The 23,554-nt window shown below is 52.5% G+C and overlaps 1 protein-coding gene across 1 annotated transcript; it reads left to right on the top strand.

The window, feature by feature from the left end:
* On the top strand, window positions 524–23,554 carry FOXN4 (forkhead box N4). Its single transcript, XM_005691687.2, has 9 exons — window positions 524–609; window positions 13,287–13,432; window positions 17,432–17,556; window positions 17,650–17,763; window positions 18,077–18,204; window positions 18,822–18,918; window positions 19,627–19,834; window positions 21,812–22,204; window positions 23,295–23,554. Exons 1-9 carry the CDS (start codon window positions 524–526, stop codon window positions 23,552–23,554), a joined length of 1,557 nt encoding a protein of 518 aa, XP_005691744.2.

Here is a 23,554-nt window from a genome sequence, read left to right as displayed (position 1 = left end):
GGGGTTTGGATTGGTTTTCCAGCAAGGGCATGTGACATTTCTCAAGCCGTTTCCAGGGTGGGTGCCCTGCGGAGATTATTCCCTTTGCAAGTGGGAATTTGGCTCCCCCAGAGAAACGTCCATGACTCATCAGGCTGTCCTTTTTTATTTTTTCCAAAGTGGTCATAACTGAGCCGTGGTTGACAATACTAGGCTTGGAAGGGAATCAGGATTTTGATTCCTATTTTGCAAGTCCATGTTTTCCATGACTTGGCATTTGGCTTCTAGAGACTTCCTTTGCCTTCCCCCATTAATTTGAAAGAGCCTGGAATTTCATTCCATTCTCTTCATTTGCTTCTAAAACCCTGTAGAATTGCTCTGGAAAAGTGACTTGTGACTCCCAGGAATCCTCTAGTATTTTTTTTTTCAAGTGTTCTGTTGGTTGGGCTCTATCCTTTTGAATTGTGGGAAAACTGAGTTTTCCATCCTGTCCACATCGTTGCTGATGGCAGTTTTGTTTTCTGCTTGTCTTTTTCCCAAGGAGATGATAGAAAGTGACATCTCATCCATGATGTCAGGAATTATTCGAAACTCAGGGCAAAATCACCACCCCTCTCCACAGGAATACAGGTGAGGGCTTTGACAATAACAAATGACATCTTTTTGAATTGTTTCAAGTGTTTATGCACTGGCTATAGTTTCTGAAACTGCCCAAGAACTACGGTTACATTCAGTTCTGTGATTTTGCAGGCGAACTAGAAGATCTTGGTCTCAAAGGTGGTGTCTCTCTGAGGGTGTGTGACTCGTGGCCTGGGGGCAGTGGAGCCATGGAAAGCCTGCAGTCTCTAGTCTCCCCCTGGGTGAGAGACTGGGCATCGGGGTGGATGTTGAGATGACAATAGCAGTTATGGCTTCTCCTCCAGTGAGCTTAACAGGCCTCCAGGAAATGCCCCCCCAAGAAAGGAGAAAGGGCTTGTTCAAGGTCATCAGTGAAGGGAGGGAGGAGGAGAAAAAAATGAATCCTCAGCCTCTCCCCCGTGAGCCACTGAAGGCCTGCCTGCCCTGGTTCCCAGTGCCCTGCCCCCAAGACAAGCACCATGTGTCCCTGGGTGGAGGGGGCACAGCCCAGATGAGGGAGTGGGGACAGGACAGAGGCTGGCCCGAGAAGAGCAGGCTGTCACCTCGGATCAGCCCTGTTTACCCAGGGGCTGTCTGGCCTCCTGGGGCTGCTGCAACTCACCAGCGGTGCCTCTGGGGAAGACCGCAGACCCCCCATTAGAGGGTGACTGCTTCCAGAAGGCTGTGGATCTGGAGACTGCCTTCAGAGACCTGAATGAGGCCATGCATTCAAACAAGGGTTTGCTGAGAGGCTGCTGTGGGTGGGGCTGGAAGCCTAGACATGTGCCAGGTACATAGAAGTTTGTGGGCACCTACTGTATGCCCAGCTTGAGGAGCTGCTCTGATGAGCCCCCATCATACAGGTGGGGAAACCAAGGCTCAGAAAAGTGGAATGCTTTCCCCAAGATTCCACAACCAAAGACCTCTGGGCTTCCTGTGCTGAAAGGTTTTAAACCCTGGCAGGCGGACTGGAGGCGACACTAGAGTCAGGAGCTTGGCTCTGGGGTCAGAATCCCAGCTTCTCTGGTTGTGTGGACCTCTCTGGGCCTGTTTCCCCCTCCATCAAGTGGGGACAGAAACGGTACCCACTGCGTAGAGTTGTTAGATTGGAAGAAATTTCGTCTCTGTCACTTGCCTGCTATATGATCTTGGGGAAATCCTGGAGGGTTCAGCCTTTCCTTTTCATAGGGATTCAGGGATGTTTTCTTACGTTAAACAGCATAAACAGAAGGCAGAATAACAAAATAACAACAACAACAACAATAATAATAGCTGACAGTTTCTTAACGCTTTAGTACCTGCCTGCCTGCCCTGTGCCGCAACCACCCTATGAAACTGTTGTGCCCTTTTGGCAGAAGAGAAAACCAAGGCTCAGATTAAACGACTTAGCAAGATGATGCAGCTAGTTACAGGGACAGTGGGGACTCAAACCCTCACCCAGAGGGTACCACGGCCACCACTCCCATGCCCCACTGGTGAAGAGCACGGGGGGGGCTGGAACAGAGCAAGTCGCTCCACCACCTCACGGCTGTGTGAGCCTGGACAAGTCACTGCCCCTCTCTGTGCCTCAGTGTCTTCATCTGTGACATGGAGCTGTGAGAGCCCAATTCTCAGGTCCTTGGGAGGAGCCTGTAGCCCCACCCAGGGAGAGTGCTTTCTTGTGGAGGGGAGCTTTTGTGATTATACAGCGACTCCCCGCAGCCCACTCCCATTTCTCCGACCACTCCCATTTTTCTCCTGGGATAATAGCCCAGGAGAAGTTTATGGGCTTCCCATTCCCCCTCCCGCCTCTCCAGGGAGTGGCTCTGAGCCTGGTTCCAGCCCCCTTGCAGCCCTCCACCCAGCTGCCTGCCCTTCCATCCCCAGGGGCGGAGTTTGGCCGTTAACTCTCAATGGCTGTGCACGGGGGGCGTTGCAGCTGCCTTGTCCCCCAGGGAGCTGTCCGGAGTCAGGCTGGGCCTAGACAGCAAATTGGCAACAGCATCCCAGCCCGCCTGGGGCCAAGGGATGCAGGCAGCCCGGACCGCCTGAGCAACGGCTAACAGCTCCTGCTCAGCGTGGGTTAGCTGGTCTCCCCCTCAGCTCAACACTCTTGGTAGCAGGAGACCCTGAGAGGTATTAAGCACTTCCTGTGTGCTAACTCCTTATTCTAGAGATCAGGTCCAACAACTTCCTTTTACAGGTTAGAAAACAGGCCCAGAGAAGCCAGAGGAGGCAGGGTGCTGACTCTTGGAACTTCAGGTTCTCCCGGGACCATGCGGCCCAGCGGTTATCATCACAGAGCCTTATATGGGGTGTTGACTCCCCAGACCCTCCCCTAAGAAAGGAGGTGACTTTGGGCAAAAGTCTTGCCCTCTCTGAACAGTGGTTTTCTCATTGGCGAATCAGTTGCCAGGCACACGGGAGATATTTTATAAATATGCCTTAGGGGGAGAGATGAATGGATAAGTATCACATGAGAAATAGCACATCCAGAGAAACTCAGGGAAGTTGCATGCGCAAGTGATGACAAAATCCTGTCCTGTGGACCAGGGCAAGCAGACACCACCTGCCTTTCCTCTTAAGCCTCCCACTGCATGGAGTGTGGGGGATGGTTCACCCTCATTCCAGAATGGCTGCACTCATTGGCTGTAACCTCCTTGCAGGGGGGAGGGGGGCTCCATCTGGCATGGGAAGTGACCATCCACGTATCTTCACAACCTTCCACCCTCCTGGGTGTTTGGGGTGGCCAGGATGGCTCCTCAGGCTACCCGAGGGCAAGGGATGAGAGGTAACCTTCCTGGGGTGCCGTCTCCCTTCCGGGTCTTGTGTTTCCACTCCCAGAAACACGCATCCAGCCCTCGCACGCGCACCACGTCCCAAGCCAAGTTCTAGAAAGGAAAGAGTCTCTTTTCCAAATTCCTAATCAAATCGTTGCCTGTTACGCTCACTCTTGGCCCGGTGGGGACTTTCTGAGCTTGCTGCAATGGCATTTGATTTTCTTCTTCCTGTAAACGGTTACAGAAGATCTTACAGAAGATGTGTTCGCTAAATAAACAGCTCCATGAAATGCTAATCCCTTTTGTGTAAAGGTTGGGTTGGAGACAAGAACAGTTAGTAATGATGTAACAATCTCTTACTAACCACATCTCCAGAAGGCAGGTACAACCTCCTGGTTATAATCATAGTGGGCGGACGGACGGACGGACAGACAGATGTGCCTCTGCCCCACTCCCCACAGAGACAATATTTTCTGGGCAAACCCCTCCTAGTAACAATGAAAGGCCAGAAGAGAAAACAGTGAAATGTGGTTTGAGTAGCTGCCTGGTGCCCTTTCTTAGAAGTTATCTGATCTTATCTTCATAGTTGTCCTCTGTGGTGGGAATTCTTATTCCATTTCACAGGTGGGAAAACTGAGGCACAGAGGCCTGAAGTGACTTGCCTAAGGTCACATGGCTACAAAGGGACTGAGACATGATTCAAACCTCAAACATCTGTTCCTTCCACTGCACAACTGCTGTATGAACTCTAAGAATCCCCAAGATAGGAAGTAAAGGGTTAAATGTGGGCTCTGGACTGAGAGAGAGCTGGTTGGATGGCATCACAGACGCAATGGACATGAGTTTGGGTAAACTCCCGGAGCTGGTGATGGACAGGGAGGCCTGGAGTGCTGCACTCCATGCGGTCACAAAGAGTCGGACATGACTGAGCGACTGAACTGAACTGGACTGGACTGAGAAGGCAGGGGTAGATAATAGGGTTAAAATAAATCAGCGAGCTCAGGAATCTATGCCAGGGTAGATGCTAGCAGCAGTAGTCATTCCAGGGGATGGAAGGACTAGGAGATACTGGGCTGGGCTGGGAGGGCTTCCTCAGGGGAGGTGGTGTCTAAGCTGAGCAGGAAATGGATAGAAATTGGGGAATGTTAGATGTGTTGGAGCTGAACTGGGTTGAACTTGGGATAGATCCCTCTTCCTTTTGCTACTCCAGCAGGTATGGAATAAATGCCACAGGGTGCCAGGTCCTTTGCTGGGTGCTGACCACAAAAGAGGGCCTCTCTGTTCTTGCCCTCCTAGAGTGGGAAGACTGGAAACATGTATAAGTGAATAACTCATGGCAAAATGCTAAATATTCCTCAGACACGACACTGCAAGGACCACCAGGGATGAGGGTGATGAGGGAGGAGCTGTCAAAGGAGGGACCAGTTAGGCTGTGGTCAGAAGCACAAGAAAGCGCTAGCTGTGAGTGAGTGCATGGAACAGCATTCCCAGGAGAGGGAACAGCATGTGCAAACAGAACATGGAATGTTTGGGGAACCTGAAAGATGAGCAGGTTTGCTAGAGCAAAGGGGAGAGGGGAGGAGATGGCCAAGGGTCAGATCACGGCAAAGAGCTTGAGTCTTACTACGCTAATGGATTTTAAGGACAGTGACAGGTTCTGATGTCCCTTGTAAAAGGCTGCTCTGAATGCTGGGTATGCAATCCACCCCTTCCGCAAACGTACGCCTAGCCCTGGAGCCAAATACTGCGCTGGGCCCTGCAGTGATCGGCCTACTCTGAGCCCGGAAGCAAGCTGGGCCCTTCCATCACCTCTGTTCTGTGCATGAGAAACCTGAGGACCAAAGGCAGTGAGCCCCCTTCCATTAGGAGCAGGGCCAGGACTGGGGTCCAGGTCTCCTGGGGCTGATCCATCCCGGGCCCCGCTTTCCGGGCTCATCTTCCATCCCTCCAAAGGATCAAGGGTCATAGCTAATTGATGAAGGATGTTGTTCATCAGTGTTTCCAGCATGGCCCCCTGGCCAGTGCAGAACAGTGGCCAGGGAGTCCAAGGCTCTCTCTCTTTGCCCAGGGCTACCACACAGCCCCTGACCAGCGGCCCCAGCAGCATGGAGGCACCTTGCAGCCCGATCCTTCTAAAAATAACATGAATAGGGTTTGCTTTTCCTGCCTACAACTTGATATAGCTCAGCCATGCTGGCAGAGTATCCAAGTGAAGAGGCTCCAGGGTGGGTGGTGTAAATCCTAGCTCTTTTGCTGACATGCCGTGCGGCTGAGGGGTATCTCCGCCTCCCTCTGGGCCTCAGTCATCCCATCTGCGGAATGGGTATTGTAAGCAGCCATTCCATGGGCTGGCAGGAGACGAGGGAGTTACAGACCTGAGTGGACTGGCAGGAAGGCAGGCGTGCCAGGGGGTAGGCCTCTCCTCCTTTGCATCCCTAGGTCGATTAGAAAGTTCTTTGCTTGGACAGAGGGAATTCCGTCTGCCTGCCAGAACAGGGCCTGCCAAGTAGTTGTTCAGGAGGCATTTGTGGAGTGAATCAGATGCTTCCTGAGTCAGATCCTCTGCCGTGTCCCTCCCCATGGAGCCTGCTTCATGCTGAGTCCGTACCCTGCTGAGGACGTGTACGCTGATCTGAACTGCTAGCAGGTCATGCATATTGATGTGTGCTCTGGGGTGTCCCACCTGAACTACATTTAGTCCTTACAAACCCCTACGAGATGGGTACATACAGGCATTAGCACTCCCATTTTGCAGATGAGCAAACTGAGGCTCAGAGAGGCAGATGACTGCAGATAAATCTCACAGCTATTAAGGACTGGGTGGGGTTTAAAACCAAGCCTGGTGGACCCCAGAGCCTCCATTCACAACCAACTACACAGAAGTGCTACAAAAAGAGAAGCTCAGGAGCGCTGGGCCCAGGTTTTCTAGGTGCGGTGAGTGCAGAAGATAGCCTTGCAGAGGGCCCGCTCCCTTCTGATAAGCCCAGAGGCTTCAGAGCAAAAGGCATGACGGCACATGTGGAACACGGGTAAAGTGATAGGCGCAGAGAATGCTCTTGAAAAACGGCAGCCCTGCTATTGCACGGGGGCTTCCTCAGGGGCTCCCTCAGGGGCTCAGCAGTGAAGAATCCACTTGCAACGCAGGAGACGCGGGTTCCATCCCGGGGTCAGGAAGATCCCCTGGAGCAGGGAATGGCAACCCACTCTGGTATTCTTGCCAGGAAAACCCCATGGACAGAGGAGCCTGGCGGTCGCAGTCCATGGGGTCTCAGAGTCAGACACAATGGAGCAACTGAACATGCACGCACCCGCTATTGCACTGAAAATAGGCTGTTTTGACACTGAGTTTCCCAGGGTACCACCTGGCTCCTAACCAGGGTCTGCCCCCTCTCAGATGCTCCAGACCGTGACCCCCTCAGAATGGGTCGGCACCCTTCAGCATCCCACTCGCCGGCAGAGCTGGGCTGCCCACCTCTATAGTTCTCCAGGCCCTGCAGCCTGTGTGTCCCAGTGTGCCCCACGGAGATGCGAGAGGCTCAACTCCAACATTCCAGATGGGGAAACTGAGGCCCCCGGAGGGACAGGCGGGAGGTGCAGGGGCAGGTACCTGGGGCCATTGCCAGGAGGTGGCTGAGGCCAGCTCACTGGGCTTGGCCTCATCTTTCCTGTCTCTGAAAGGGAGTGATGGTGCTCCCTGGGGTGTGTATGTATTTTAATAAGATGAGTGGGGCTGAGCTTTGAGAAGGAAGATTGCCCCCTGGGTGGAGAGCTGTGGGGGAACCCTTTCATTCAAAAGGGGACTCTGCAGTGCTACCTAGGTCGTCTTCTTTTTGACCCCAATGCTTTCCATTCACTAATGAGGATCCCCTGCTTGCGACAAATTTCCCCCACTGGGTCTGAGAAGGATGCATTGACAGGGGTCCCCTTTGGAGCCCCCAAGCTAATAGTTTAACCTACTTTTTCTGCAGAAAACTAGATGCTTCGTCTGATCTGACGCTTAGATGAACTCTCAATGTGTTCTCGACAGCCCGCTTAGGGTCGGTGCTACTATTATTATTCCCATTTTACACAGAGGGAAACTGAGTCCCAGGGCAGGTGACGGTCATACAGTCAGGAAGTTGTTCAGGCCGGCCTGTCTTGGGGTTCACACTTGCTTCTAACCTTGGGGTGCTACTCCACCTTAGAGTCCTAGGGCCGGTGGGACTCTGAGGGAACTATATGTGTTTATATATATATATATAGAGCCAGTAATGCTTTATAGATGGGGAAACTGGACGTGTGGGAATTACCTGAGCACAGGTGGGTGGGTTAACTGCTGTCATCCCCCAAAAGTAACAGTGAAAGTCACTCAGTCGTGTCCAGCTGGAATTCTCCAGGCTTTTCCCTTCTCTGGGGGATCTTCCCGACCCAGCGATTGAACCCCGGTCTCCCACATGGCAGGCAGATTCTTTACCAGTTGAGCCACAAGGGAAGCCCAAGAATACTGGAGTGGGCGGCCTGTTCCTTCTCCAGCAGATCTTCCCGAACCAGGGATCGAACCTGGGGTCTCCTGCATTGGAGGCGGATTCTTTACCAACTGAGCTATCAGGGAAGCCACATCCCCTGAAAGCCTGGCTCAATGGCAGCCCTGCGGTGGGGACACAAGAATGATGGGTGGGTGAGTGTGGGGGAGGGAGACGAGTCTGTAGGAGATGGGGGCAGGGGGGCAGTGACCTGGATGCTGGGTCAGAGAGAGAAGGGGCTGCAGGAAGCTGGTAGAGGTTTCGCAAGAGCCTCTCCTGGGCTCTTGGCCTCTGTCAGTTTCACCCCACTCCGCAGGGGAGGGAACGGAGGCTCAGGAGGTGCGGAAGCACGCCTGATGTCAGCAGACAGGAACAGCGGGGGCCAGGACTTCATCACAGGGCCCCTCAGACCCAGGGACAGAGAGCCACACCGAGAAGACAGAGACGCTGGTGAGGAGAGGGAGAGAGTTGGAGCAGAGGGACAGGGGTGAGACAGGATGGGGGTGGGGGATTGGGGGGAGCAGATGGAAGGAGCTGCGTCTTTGCACTTTCATGCTCCTCGCGGCCTTCGCTGGAGGTGACCCCAGGTGGGCAGGCATCAGTGACATGGTGACCCGGGGTTGGGGGAGTGCTCCCCTCCTCACCCGAAGACACAGAGGGACCCCAGGGCGATGGGGCTGGGCTTGCCTCTTCCTTTGCTCCGCAGATGTCCATCATTTTCCAGCAGACGAGAAACCCATTCAAGAGACTGGCACAGGCTCACACACACACTCACTTGTGGCAATAACCCCAGACCCTCGCAGATGGCAGGATGGTTCACAAGCCACTTCACCTCCACACTGACATGCCAGGCCTGGGCGCGGTATGAGACACTGCAGCTCTGTTTATCATTTGTGCCCATTTTACAGGTGGGGAAACTGAGGCTGGGGAATTCAGTGCCTTTCCGAGGGCCTGTGGCTCAGAAGCCATAGTGGTTCCTGAACCACAAAGTCTTTCTCTTGTCATAACTGCCATGGATCCCGTGGTTGAGGCCATTTAACATGAAGTTCTCTAGGACAGAGCAGGAAGTAGGCCCCTGTGGACACCTCGAATGAGGAAACTCAAGGCACAGGTGAGAGGGAGGTTTTGGGGGTCTTCACACGGCACCATGGAGAGGGACTGTGTGCCTCTGTAGGGGGCAGAGGAGGGTGGAGAGAAGGAAACAGAGATGCTCAGGGCCCCGGGCCAGGCAGTGGGGATGGGACACTCCCATTTAGGCCCCAGAGCATCACCTCCGGGTTCCTGTGTCCCACAGTGAAGAGGTGCCTGGAGCCAGGTGAGCCAGGGTCAGCAGGACGTGAGCCAGGCTTCAGGGCCGGCAGGCTCCAGCACAGCTCCAGGCAGCCACAGCCATCACAGGAGACTGGCAGGGCCACGTGCCAGGCACAGGGAGGCTGGCATTCTGGCCTGGCTGGGAGGGAGGACCAGACAACCTCTGGGATGCTGGAGATAACAAGGGAAGCATGGTCTGGCTGCCCACCCCCAGAATGAGCGGTAAGCCCCCGAGGAGTGAGGGCGGGGGTCAGACCTGCACTGAAAGCTGAACACACACTGTCTCACTTGGTGCCCTCAACAGCCCAGGGAGAAGCAGTCTATTCCTCTCCCATTTTCCAGATGAGAAAATGAAGACTCAGGGACCTCAAGTGACTTGTTCAAGGTCACACAGACAGGGAATCATAAGGACTCAAACCCAGATCTGTCCAATCAAAGCCTGAGCTGTGTGAAGCCCCTGCCACACCCTCTCAGGGCTGTGCCCCACCCTCGACCCCCTAGAGCTCAGGGAGGCACAGCCCCAGTGTGAGACTCCAGGGACTGGGCTGAGCCATAGATTCTGCAGTGGAACCAGCTCCTGGGTGACGCTGGTCCACACGGCCCCCGCTGAGAGCCCCCGACTCAGGGTCGGGGCATCTCCCCCGGAGGACAGGGCTTCTCTGCCTGTGGTGCCGCAGCTACAGACCACGGTGCAGCAGACAGACCCGGGGTTGAGTCTTGGCCATGATTTTGCTTTCACCGGCCTGGCCTCAGTTTTCCCATCTGTAAAGTGGGGCTGCCTGCCCCCGTCCCTGTCCCGAGGCTGTTGCAAGGGCTCGAGGAGGCAGAGGACAGCTAAACTGCTGGACGGGACAGTCACTGTCCTGTCATCCAGGTTCTCTGGATCGGTGGCCTGGGGTCAACCTGTTTGACTGGCCAAGCAGGCATTGAAGTAGCTCCACTGTGTGCTGAGACCTGGGGTGATGGGGCCTGGGGGCCAGCCCTCCGTGAGCCAAGAGGCAGGATCTGGGCAAAGAGATGGCCGGGCAGGACACACCCACCCAGGGTGCAGACAAGGTCTCTGAGCTTGGGGTCTAGGTTGCAAAGACTTCCTGGAGGAGAAGGTGCTCCCTGGCTGGAAGGGCCCGCACAGTGAGCCTGGAGTCCCTGCCCTAGTCCTTTCCTGGAAGATGACACTGGGAGCAAACTGCCTCCTTTCTCTCTGTCTCAGTCTCCATGTGGGTAAAGTGAGGGGCAGGAATTTGGCATGAAGAAGCCAGAACACAGGATTTGAAGTGAGCCTCCAGGGGTGGGCATAGTTGGGTTGGGGAGAGAGAGCTGAAAGGGCTTTCCTGTCCCAGAGGTGGGACTGTGCTCCTGTGTAGGAGCAGGGTGGTGCCAGGGGCAGGATGGACGCCAGGCCGCTGCAGGGCTGGGGTGGGGAGGGTGCGGGGGTGTGTGCTGCTGTGGGGGCCAGGGAAGCCTGACGGGGCTCTCAAGCAGCAAGAAAGAAAGATTGATTAGATGAGCACCATTAACTCAGCCTCTACCACCTGTACAGCTGTGATTCTCACTCTGGGGGAAAGAAACTCAGAGCATCTGCGAGCTCGGGGCCTTAGCTTCTCCATCTGTAAAATGGGCCTGTCAAAGGACACAAGCAGCACTCAGTAAATGGAAGCCGCTAGTGGTAGCAGCAGCAGGGGCAGGTCTATGTGACCCCAGAGCCCAAAGCTTTGATGGAACTTTCAGACTCCTGTGGTGGTTTAGTCCCTAAATCGTGTCTGACTCTTGTGACCCCATGGACTGTAGCCCAACAGGCTCCTCTGTCCATGGGATTCTCCAGGCAAGAATACTGGAGTGTAACTGGAGTATTACTGGAGAATAATCCAGTATTTCCTTCTCCAAGGGGATCTTCCCGACCCAGGAATCGAACCTGGGTCTCCTGCCTTGCAGGTAGATTCTTTACCTATTACACTACGAGGGAAGTCCAGAGGACCTGGCTAATATTATCATTAATATTAATATTAAAGACAGCAAAGTCAGACATGGTTCCAAGTCTTTTCATGCAACAGTACATTTAATCCTGACCATACTGTGTGATAGGAAATATTGCTGTTGCTAAGTCGTGTCTGGCTCTTTGCGACCCCATGGACTGTAGCCCCCCAGGCTCCTCTGTCCATGGGATTCTTCAGGCAAGAATACTGGAGTGGGTGGCCATTTCCTTCTCCAGAGGATCTTCCCAACCCAGGGAGCAAACCCTCATCTCCTCTCCTGGCAGGTGGATTCTTTACCACTGAGCTACCAGGGAAGTCCGATAGGAACTATTATTTAGCCCAACTTTGTAGATCAAAAAAACTGGGGCTCAGAGAGGTTAAGTCAGTGGCCCAAGGTAAGTGTGTAAGACCAGGATTAGAACCCAGAGTCCAAGCTCTCAAATAACATATCACCTAACAGATTCAACTGCCTCCAGACATCCTGCCCCATGGTGATGCCCAGGACCCTGGTGTATTTACAAACCCCATGCCACCATTCAGGGGTCTCTGGTGGGGCCCCCACCTTGAGAAACCTGCACCAGGGCTTCACCTCCAATCCTCCTTGGAGCAGGAGGAGGCAAGGATGATGCCAGGCAGAGCCCAAGGGCGCTGGGGAGCCATAGCCGGTTACTGAGCAGGGGTGGGGCTCCCGCCACCAGAGGCCGGAAGGTCGGCCAGCCCCAGGGCGAGGAGGGAACTTGGGTGGGCGTCACATCAAGCCCTCAGCCTCACCCCGTGGTCTCCATGGGCCCGAGGGGACAGATGGCATCACCCAGGCCTGGCCCGTGGCTGTCACTCATCCAGATGAGTTATGAGCAGGTCGAATGGGCGGCAGCCGGGGAGTAGGGGGGCTGTAAAAACAATTGCAGGGAGACCCCAGGACAATGGGAGCCACGTGCCATGGGGGCAACAGTCGTTTGTCACACAATGGACCTCCAGGGGACAGCAGCCGGGCCAACTGCTGCCACCGACACGGGCTGGCCGAGTTTTCAAATCGTTTCCAGGCTGTGTTTTCCTACGAGGCAGCCAATCGCCAGGGCGGCCGGGCGGTCACCTGATGCTAGCTTGGTGGGCTGAGGGCCCAGGCCCTGTGACAACCGAGCAACGGTGCCATGGCAACGCTAACTGTGGCCCTAAAACAGAAGGGAGCGAGAGGGATGGAGAGAGAGCCGCTTGAGGGGCCATGCAGACGGCGGAGTGGGCGGAGGCTGACGCCTCAGCTGGGCCCACGGTCCTGTGCACGAGGAAACCCCAGGCTCCACACCCCCCACTCTCTCTCTGAGGTCCCAGGACACCTACTTTTGAAACTTGGAGCTTAAAATTGGGACAGTGGGCCTCGGGTCAACAGACCAGAAAGTGCCTGGCCCGCGGGGTGGCAGGTGTGGTGGGGCTGGCGTGGGCTCCTGGCCGGTTTGCAAACACACTACATTATAACACAGACAGGATGGTGCTGTGAGGCCCCCAGGGCCCTGGAGGTGTGGGGTGAGCACTTGAAGGACACTGGGGAGCCATGGTTATCCCAAAATTGGGGGTACTGGGCCTGGTATCCTTGATGGGCACTCTTTCTTTGCATAGAAAGAAATGTTTTTGCTCTGGTGTTGAGTTAGTTGTGAGGGGGCATGTATCCTAACTGGAAGCTCCAGGGGCTGCCTGGGGTCATGGTGAGGAATTCAGGCTGGGGTTCCAGCCCTACCACTTCCTGTTCCAGGTTGGCCTTGGGTGACTTGGGGCAATGAGCCTCAGTTTGCCCATCTGTGAAATGGGAATAATAACACCTGCCTCATCAGGTGACTGGGGGTGTCCTCTGTGTTGCTACCTGGGAAGGACTTGATACGGTGCCTGGCACATAATAAGTGCTCAACAAACACTAGTGTTTATCATTTGGGGATAGGGATTGAGTAAGATGTGTCTAGCAAATAAATGAAGGAAAGGTTTGAGGATGTGCAATCTGGCTGCTAAAGAGGGCTCCCTAGGGATGGGCAGATTGGAGGAGGAGGTGGCCTGGGGGAGGTGAGAAGCTTTTGGGGTGATTCCAGAGGTGGAGGAGCCCCCAGGAGCTGGCCTGAGCTCCCCACCCCTGCCCGAGTTCCTGCCCCTCCCTGCAGGCTCCTGGCCACCACCTGCGATGATGACCTTCCCGGGGACCTGCAGTCGCTGTCGTGGCTCACAGCCGTGGATGTGCCGAGGCTGCAGCAGATGGCGAGTGGCCGTGTGAACCTGGGCGGCCCCAGTGTACCACACGTGCACCCAGGTAGGCACAGGGGTGGGGTGAGGCGGGGTGGCGGGAGGGTGGGGTGGGACTGGGAGACGGGGAAAGGCAACGCCCAGTGCTTCCAGGTTTCTGCCTCTATAAAATGGGACTAATTCTACCTTCCCCAGAGGGATGTGCTTCGCTCTTTTGCTCATCATGGTGTGCCAGGCCCTGTGTGAGCTCAGGTTTCAGCAAAGAATAAAGACAGCCCCTCCCCTCCCCCCGGGACATCTAGAGCACTCAGCAGATGACCACCTCTGGGAGCTAATGCAGCCCACGGCTTGTTTTTGTATGGCCTTTGTGTTAAGAATACTTTTACATTTTTCAAAGGTTATAAACCACAGACAAGACGGATCACGTGGCTGGCAAAAGCCTAAAATATTTGCTGTCTGACCCTTTACAGAAGTTCAGTTCCTTTACTCCTTTAGAAGTACTTTGGGTTGGAGGCGGTGGGGGAGAGAGAAATTTGGAGTTTGGGACTAACATATACACACTACTATATGTAAGGATAAACAGCAAGGATCTAGTGTATAACACAGGAAACTATACTCAGTCCTAAAGAAGGGCAATGCCCAAGAATGTCCAAACTACCGCATGATTGTATGCATTTTACATGCCTGCAAGGTAATGCTCAAAATCCTTCAAGCTGGGCCTCAACAGTACACAAACCAAGAACTTCCAGATGTACAAGCTGGATTTAGAAAAGGCAAAGGAACCAAAGATCAAATGACCAGCATCTGTTGCATCAAAAAAAAGCAAGGGAATTCCAGAAAAATATTTGCTGCTTCATTGAGTACATTAAAGCCTTTGACTGTGTGGATCACAACAAACTGGAAAATTCTTAAAGAGTTGGGAATATCAGATCACCTTACCTGTGTCCTGAGAAACCTGTATTCAGGTCAAGAAGCAACCATTAGAACTGGACATGGAACAATGGACTCGTTCAAAATCGGGAAAGGAGTACATCAGGGCTGTATATTGTAATCCTACTTATTTAACTTATATGAAGAGTACATCATGTGAAATGCTGGGCTGGATGAAGCACATGCTGGAATCAAGATTGCCAGGAGAAATATCAATAACCTCAGATGTGCAGATGATACCACCCTTATGGCAGAAAGCAAAGAGGAAGTAAAGAGCCTCTTGATGAAGGTGAAAGAGGAGGGTGAAAAAGCTGACTTAAAACTCAACATTCAGAAAACTGAGATCATGGCATCTGGTCCCATCACTTCATGGCAAATAGATGGAGAAACAATGAAAACAGTAAGAGATTTTATTTTCTTGGGCTCCAAAATCACTGCAGATGGTAACTGTAGCCATGAAATTAAAAGACACTTGGTTCTTGGAAGAAAAGCTATGATGAACCTAGACAGTATATTAAAAAGTAGAGACATTACTTTGCCAACAAAGGTCTGTATAGTCAAAGCTATGGTTTTTCCAGTAGTCATGTATAGATGTGAGAGTTGGACCATAAAGAAGGCTGATCACCAAAGAATTGATGCTTTTGAAGTGTGGTGCTAGAGAAGACTTTTGAGAGTCCCTTGGACTGCAAGGAGATCCAACCAGTCCATCCTAAAGGAAATCAGTCCTGAATATTCATTGGAAGGACTGATGCTGAAGCTGAAGCTGCAATACTTTGGCCACCTGATGCGAAGAACTGATTCATTAGAAAAGACCCTGATGCTGGGAAAGATTGAAGGCGGGAGGAGAAGGGGATGACAGAGGATGAGATGGTTGGGTGACATCACCGACTCAGTGGACATGAGCTTGAAGAAACTCTGGGAGATAGTGAAGGAGAGGGAAGCCTGGTGTGCTGCAGTCCATGGGGTCGCAAAGAGTCGGACATGACTGAGCAACTAAACAACTATAAGGGAAAAGAATCTGGAAAAGATTTTAAGATTTTATATATATAAATTTATATATGTATATATGTGTGTATATATATATATATTTATATATGTATATATATATGCTCCTCTGTCCATGGGATTTTCCAAGCAATAGTACTGGAGTGGATTGCCATTTCCTTCTCCAGGCAATCTTCCTGACCCAGGGATCAAACCCGGGTCTCCCACACTATAGACAGATGCTTAACCGTCTGAGCCACCAGGGAAGTCCATATATATATATATATATATATATATATATATATACACATATATATATACTAAATCACTTTGCTGTATACCTGAAACTAACCTGAAACTAACCCAACATTGTAAATTAACTATAGTTCAACTTTTTTTTTTTTATGTGAACTATTTTTCAGTCTTTATTGGATTCGTTCCAATATTGCTTCCATTTTATGCTTTGACTTTTTGGTGTTTGACAGCCAAAAAGCAAAACATAAAATGGAAGTAATATTGTGGGATCTTACCACATGGGATCTTAGCTGCCTGACCAGGGATCAAACTCACACCCCATGCATTGGAAGGCAAAGTCTTAACCACTGGATTATCAGGAAAGTCCCAGAAGTTACTGTCAGTCTTAAGCCAGAAAAAAAACCTTAGAAGAATGTGATTTAATATTAATGTTATTCAAGGTGATGCTGAGTTTACTTCTCCATGGAACCACAAAAAAAATTTTTAAGTACTTTGACTTCTTTAAAGAAAGTATCACAGGTAATTCCCTCGTGGTCCAGTGGCTACAAGACTCTGAGCTCCCAATGCAGGGGGCCTGGGTTCGATCCCTGGTCAGGGAACAAGATCCCATATGCAAGCTGCAACTAAAGATCCTGTGTGCCACAGTGAAGAAGATCCTGTGTGCTGCAACTGAGGCCCAGCATAGCCAAATAAATAAACAAATAAATAAATATTTGTTTAAAAAGTACTGAGGACAAGGCCCAGCACACAGTTGATACTCAACAAACGGCAGCCTGTTTGCAGTCATAGCAAGTGGATTAAATGTTTAGGGACACAGAAAGTGTGTCATAAGAAGAAAAAAAATCAACAAAAACAATCACTGCAGTACATTAAAAGGACCCATAGTTAAAAACTTATCCCCTAGGAGTATTTCTTTCACCAAATTGTTCTTGGCCGAAACGTCAGTAGCAGGAGTCAGCACCGTTTTTCTGTAATGGGCCAGTAAATATTTTAGACCCTGTGAGCCAGATGGTCTCTGTTGAAACATTTCAACTTTGTCACTGCTGTGCAAGACCAGCCATACATAATATGTAAATGAATGGCTGTAGCTGTGTGCCAATAAAACTTTATTTACAAAAACAAGTTGTGGGCCAATTTGGTCTGGTGGCCAATAGTTTCTCGATCCCTGATCTAGAACCCTGAGGGGACAGCTATGTGACCTTGGGTAGATGGCTTTGCCTCTGAACTTCTTTCCTGACCTACAGTGAAAAGATAATAGAACTGCCTTCATGGGGTGTTAGAGGGCTCAATGCAGAAAGCACCTTGCACACAGTAGGCACCCAGTGGATGGGAACTGTGAAGTAAGGAAGCCCCTTTCTTTGCTGCATCATGGCACATCTCCTGCATACCTGTCACTATGCGAGGCGCTGGCAGCACTGAGTTATATAAAATGTGGTCCCAGCTCTCAGGGAACTAAGGGTCTGGTCAGAGATGGAAGGACAAAGAAGACAGACCAAAGCACAAAGGATGAGCCCAGGTGGCAGCCAGAGCTCAAAGGAGAGCTGAAGGCCCCAGGGCAGGATCATTTTGAACATCAGCTTTGCTTGGTCAGCAGTGTCTACCTAAAGTCAGGCTGGGGCAGTGAGACTCTGTGATAGATTAGCAGTGCCTGTCACAGGCCCAGCACAGGAAAAGGGGGTACATCTGCTCTTCCTGGGCTGATCCTTGGCAGAAGAGAAGGTGGGAACCCACTCTTTACCACTATCATCCAGAGACATGGTTTGCCAAGCACCTGCTATGCGCTGAGCCCCAAGGGTAGGGGACGGCTTCATTCTCTGGAGGCGCCCAGGGGTGGGGATGTCCCTGTCCACAGCCACCGTTCCCCCAGCCCAGGCGTCTCTGCGCTTTCCTTTTCCAGGTGCCTTGGCCAGGGCGGCTGACTTGCACATGGCAGCCACCCCAGGCCACCTGCTCCAAGGCCCACCTGCCATGGCCCCCCAAGGCGTGCTGGGTCCGAGTCCCCTGACCAACCACGGAGCCAGTGTAAGTGCCACCACGTGGGTTGGGGAGAGAGGGAGGTGTCCTACAGGGCTGGGGTCGCCCTCGACCCTCCGTCTCCTTCTCTCCCGGCCCCAGCAAATGAACCAGTTCGCTGTGGGGGGCCAGCCCTCGTCCAGCCTGCAGAACCCACCACAGCTGTACTCTGCCGCCTCGCAACCTCAGTTCCCGCTTCCCCCAGGTGTCCAGCAGGTACTGGGGGCTGGTGGAGGGGCCTGGCCTCAGAAGCAGACACTCCTGACTTGGGCTGGCTAGGGACTGCTCTGAGCCTCAGTTTCCCCACCTGGAACATGGGAAGAACATTCTTCACCATGTCATGGGGTTGTTCATTTGATTTCCACCCAAAACCCTGTGCTGGGTGGAGACAAGATGGTCTGGTCTGCCAGGGCTATAAACCCTGCGTCTTCAAGATGGGGGAGTGGCGGGGTGATCGTGAGTGACTGATGCTCTCTCTCACCATCTCTCTCCCTGCCACCCTTCTTCACTCCCCACCCCTGATGGGAAGTGCGCTCCTGTGGGCCTGTATGGCTCCCCATTTGGGGCACGGCCTCCCTACCCCCAGCCCCGCATGGCTGTGCATTCATCCCAGGAACTGCACCCCAAACACTATCCCAAGCCCATCTATTCCTACAGGTGAGGTTCTGGGGGGCTGGGACGGTGGGGGACTCAGGGAAGAGAAGGGTGAGGGCTGTCTCGAGGGCACCTCAGAGAGCTGGGTGTGGTGGCCTAGGCTTCCCAGGGGAAGGTTTTGGGAAGTGGGACCCATTCTCAGGATGGATCATCACGTGGTCAGTCAGTTCCCAGGGCTGAGAATCCACTCCAGACCCTGAGCCCAGTGCTCCACTCTGTCATTCACAAGCTGTGTGACCTTGGGGAAGAGGCTTGGCCTCTCTGAGCTTCAGTTCCCTCTGATGCAGAAAGGCATCAAATAATAGTATTAGGTACTTCACAAGATTTGGGGAAGGCAGTTAAACAGCTCAGTTAATGTCTAAAGGCCCATTAATGATGAGAAAGGGGTAAAAGGAGGAAAAGACAAGGTTTCTAAAATCGTTACCAATAGCTGAGCTCAAGGTCAAGGGCAGAGGGTGGCAAAGACATAGAGCCATGAAAAGGTATTTAGAGCTAACATTGTGAGCGTCTAGGGGCCTGTACCAGCGGGGTTACGCAGGGCCAACTTCCTGGCAGAGGGGACCTTGGGCTGTCAGCTTGAGATGGCTTCACATCTGGCCTGCCCCACATTTTGCCTCCAGCTGTCTGATCGCCATGGCCCTGAAGAATAGCAAGACAGGAAGCCTGCCCGTGAGCGAGATCTATAGCTTCATGAAGGAGCACTTCCCCTACTTCAAGGTGAGGGGCCTCAGAGGGGGGTGGCTAGAGTGGCTCTGGTCTCTCCCTGGCACTGCTAGAACCTGGGCCAAACTAAGCCACCCTTTTAGTCCCCTAGTCATGTCCAAAGACACCTGCAATGTGCACTCATACAGACATGGGCCAAGAAATCCAGAAAGAGAAGGGGGCATTTGAGCTGGGCCCTTGACGGATGAATAGGAGTTCACCAGGCATCTCAGGGGGCAAAGGCTAGAGGATCAATCTAGCTATTCAGCACAGACTCGGTAAAACATAATGATGCAAACACAGAGAAACTGTGGGTAAAATGAAGAGGGTGTGAGGTGCATTGCAATGTCTGGTTACCTTAAAGTATGAGCACTTAAAATGATAGGCATTTAATACACTTGACAAATTATCCACATATTAGCATCATCTCACTTGCTTGTCTCCTGAGTAGGAGAAAAAGAGCAGATCTGGAAGCCTTGGGCCATGTCCTTGCGTCTTAACCATTGCCCAGAGCTGAAGTACAGGTGCCCCTTTAATCAGAGCATGGACCCTCCTGTTTGCCGCAGTCCTCACTGCTCCCTCTCGTCTTCCCAAATCAAGGTTAAGCACTGGACGCTGTCCCTCCTACTCCCCTAGGCCCGAGTCTGAGATGGCCCCTCGGGAGACAGGATTAGAGAGGGATCCCTGAAGAGAGGTCTCCCATGGGCCCGTTTCTCCCCTCAGACAGCTCCTGACGGCTGGAAGAACTCTGTGAGGCACAACCTGTCCCTGAACAAGTGCTTTGAGAAGGTGGAAAACAAGATGAGCGGCTCCTCGCGCAAGGGATGCCTGTGGGCCCTGAACCTGGCCCGCATCGACAAGATGGAGGAGGAGATGCAGAAATGGAAAAGGAAGGACCTGGCTGCCATCCGCCGGAGCATGGCCAACCCCGGTGAGGCCCCGGCGCCCCACCACACCCCCGCGCGCGCACACACACTCACACACGAGCTCGCACCCTGCCCATCCTGCAATGAGTATAGAGTCTCACCAACAACCCCAGTGTCTCCCACGGACATGCCACGCAAAACCACCATGGGGAAAGCAAGGCTTCCTTACCTTTCTTACCATACTGGAACAGACTCTCAAAAGTAAAAAAACAGTAACACCCAGTGTGGGCTACGATGTGGAGAAATCAGCACTGTCATGTACAATTGGTGGGAATGTAAAGTGAAACTTTCCCAGGGCAAAGTAATATCAAGAAACTTTGCAAATGTGGTCCCCAGTTTGGCTCCTTTATTCTACTTCTGGCAGTTTGTGCTGGAGAAATCAAAGATTTTAGTAAAAAGTTTATGAACAAAGTTATCCATCATGAAGTGATTTCTGATGGTAAAAAAACTGAAAGCAATCTAGCCATCCTACAATAGGACATTAAATAGGATATAGTATTATACCATGCAAGTATTAGTATTCCAAAAATATTTCTATCTCAAAAACAAATGTTCCCAATATGATAAATGAAGAAGCAGGTTATGAATCAATATACATAATGTGCTGCTACTGCTGCTAAGTCGCTTCAGTCGTGTCCGACTCTGTGCGACCCCAGAGATGGCAGCCCATGAGGCTCCCCCGTCCCTGGGTTTCTCCAGGCAAGAACACTGGAGTGGGTTGCCATTTCCTTCTCCAATGCAAGAAAGTGAAAAGTCAAAGTGAAGTCGCTCAGTCGTGTCCAACTCTTAGCGACCCCATGGACTGCGGCCCACCAGCCTCCTCTGTCCATGGGATTTTCCAGGCAAGAGCGCTGGAGTGGGGTGCCATTGCCTTCTCCGATACATAGTCACATTCTAAAATGCATATACAGCCACACCCATTTGTGTGTCAATTAATGTATATCTATATAGATACATATGTATACACAGAGACTAGAATACATACATAAAAATCTTTACTATGGAGAGACCACTGATAATTTTTATATTCTTCGCATGTTTGTCTATTTTCCAAACTGTCTACCCTGTTCATGAGTTACTTTAGATTTAAAAAAATATCACACCTGTTGGTTTTTTTTAAATTAAGAGATGTGAAGCTGGGGATATATGAGTGACATGTGAATAGAAAGAGTGACCTGGGAGGCTAATGCCACCCAGCCTTTGGAATATTCGGGTTGGCCCTGTGGATAGCATCACACTTGAAGTTTGGGTGTGAAGGGGGATGGGAGACTAGCTCAGAGATGAACAATTCAATAAGTTGATCAGGACATAGGCCCTTGGCTGCCAGCTCTGGGGTCTGGTTTGATATCCAGGGCTCGTCCTGACGCCTATTTCGTGTGACATCTCGGGCAGGCCATTTCACCTTCTAGATTCTGAGTGTCCTCATTTCTAAAACGTGTGCAGCCCTAGTGGTCTGGTCTCAGAACTGCTGCAGTCAATGAGACACAAGCCAACAACTAAAAATAATTTTGAGTAACTTCCATCTTTTCTACTGAAGAGCATCGAGGGAGGAGGATCCAAGTTTCAGTCCATAGCAATGCTTCATGTCTCTGGCTAGGGCCCCCTGTATGTTTATAACTTTTGTCCCGGTCTCGTGGGATTTGTAATCTCTGCCTTATTTCCCTCTTGTAGGCCTGTTATGAGGTTTTAGTGAAGTCCTAGAGTTACAGGATTATTCTAGAAAGCACTGTCCCCATGAGGGGAGCCAGTGTTATCTGAGACCCATCTCATTGTTCCAAGTCCCTATGTCATTTGTGACTTCATTCCATTTCCATGACCCTGTGTAGAGTGCATGAGGCCATCTCGAAGAGACTGATGTCCCGAGAGTCCAAGAGGCTTGCTAAAATCACACAGCTGATAACACTTTTGAATCCAGGCCTCGGCTGGGGACCTAGGAGCGGTAGGGTGGCTTCTGATGAATGACCTCTCCCACTTGCCTGCAGAGGAGCTGGACAAGCTGATCTCGGACCGGCCGGAAAGCTGCCGACGCCCTGGCAAGCCAGGGGAGCCTGAGGCCCCGGTGCTGACCCACGCCACCACGGCGGCCGTGGCCCACAGCTGCCTGGCCATCTCCCAGCTCCCACCCCAGCCACTGATGACCCTGTCCCTGCCGTCGGTCCCCCTGCACCATCAGGCACAGCCCCAGGCACATCTGGTGCCGGACTCTCCTGCCCCGGCCCAGACCCCACCTCTGCACGCCCTGCCGGACCTGAGCCCCAGCCCCCTCCCCCACCCCACCATGGGAAGGGCGCCTGTGGATTTCATCAACATCAGCACCGACATGAACACCGAGGTGGATGCCCTGGACCCCAGCATCATGGACTTTGCTCTGCAGGGTGAGGTCGGAGGAAGGGGGTGAGGGGAACAGAAGGGAAGGGAGGGACTGGGGTGGAGGCAGCCAGAAAGACTGGGGGAAAGGAGAGCCGTCGGCATTTACCCCACAGCTCATTCCTTCAACAAACACCTCCCAAGCGCCTAATCCTAGTGAATCACAGCAGGCCTTTAGTTAGTGCCTACAGTATACCAGGCCTTGTGCCAAGCACTTCAGAGGCATCATCCCATCTCAGCCTGCGACCGTCTCGGAGGCCACTGCCATTTCACACTCCCATTCCACCACTAAGTAAACTTAGACCAAGAGAAATGAAGTCCCATTTCTTCATTCAGACCTCACTCGGCCTGAGGCCGCCTGGCTATATATGGCAGAACTGGCATTTCAACCCAGCCCTCTCTGACCCCACGTTGTCAATCAGAAACTGCGTCCACTTGCATGTGCCAGCCTCATGCCAGGTCACGCTCTGACCCACATGGTCACCCTCAGCACACAGGGAATGAACGAATGAATGAGCAAGGCAAGTTCAGATTCAGCGAAGCCTCGTAAGCCAGCCACGCACTGGCTACTGTGAGCCCGCCAAGGGCCGAGAAATCCCCTGCCCTTCCAGGAGTTGCATGTCTAGTGAGGGAACGGGACAAGTTAGCAGGTTAGTTAGTTAGCAGGTGAGTCAGTTAGCAAATGACTAACTAGGTCAGATATAGCTGTGAAATGGGTGTGTTTGAACTGCCCCGCTTCTCCCCTAGATTACTGTGCAGTTAAAAGGAAATCATGCTTTTGTCCCCTGACTTTGACCACGATGGTGCCACTTAACGCATGCCGAGTGCTTCCCACTCACCCCCTAGTTTAAGCCTTGCAGTCCCAGGAGGTGGGTTCTCTGATCATCTCACTTCCTCCAGAGGAGCCCAAGGCTCCGAGACGGTGGTGATGTTCCCGAGTACGCCTGGGATGGGAGGGGAGGACCAGGGCTGAACGCCGGCTCCACCCTACTGTCCTGTGATGCCGAGAGTTTAAGCCCCACGTGTGGTCTTTGCTGCGTCCCTAGGATGGAATTCGAACTCCTGTCCTTTTGACATAAACGCTCTTGTCTTTGGAAGGGAACCTCTGGGAGGAGATCAAGGATGAAGGCTTCAGCCTGGACACGCTGGGGGCCTTCGGAGACTCCCCGCTGGGCTGTGAGCTGGGGGCCTCGGGCCTGACTCCCGTCTCTGGTGGCAGTGACCAGTCCTTCCCAGACCTTCAGGTGACCGGTCTTTACGCTGCCTACTCGACCCCAGACAGTGTGGCCACGTCAGCCACCACCTCCTCCTCTCAGTACCTGGGCGCCCCGGGGAACAAGCCGATAGCCCTGCTTTGA

Source organism: Capra hircus, chromosome 17, assembly GCF_001704415.2.
Source record: "Capra hircus breed San Clemente chromosome 17, ASM170441v1, whole genome shotgun sequence".
Lineage (NCBI taxonomy): Eukaryota > Metazoa > Chordata > Mammalia > Artiodactyla > Bovidae > Capra > Capra hircus.
Note: the sequence above shows the minus strand (reverse complement) of the source record. Positions and strands in the feature narration are given on the sequence as shown.

Bases quoted from the DNA above. Each gene is read 5' to 3' on its own strand.
- FOXN4 (XM_005691687.2), top strand. From the start codon at position 524: ATGATAGAAAGTGACATCTCATCCATGATGTCAGGAATTATTCGAAAC. The intron at 18,205-18,821 runs GTGAGGTTCTGG...TTTTGCCTCCAG, and splicing joins AAGCCCATCTATTCCTACAG to CTGTCTGATCGCCATGGCCC. The intron at 19,835-21,811 runs GTGAGGCCCCGG...ACTTGCCTGCAG, and splicing joins CCGGAGCATGGCCAACCCCG to AGGAGCTGGACAAGCTGATC.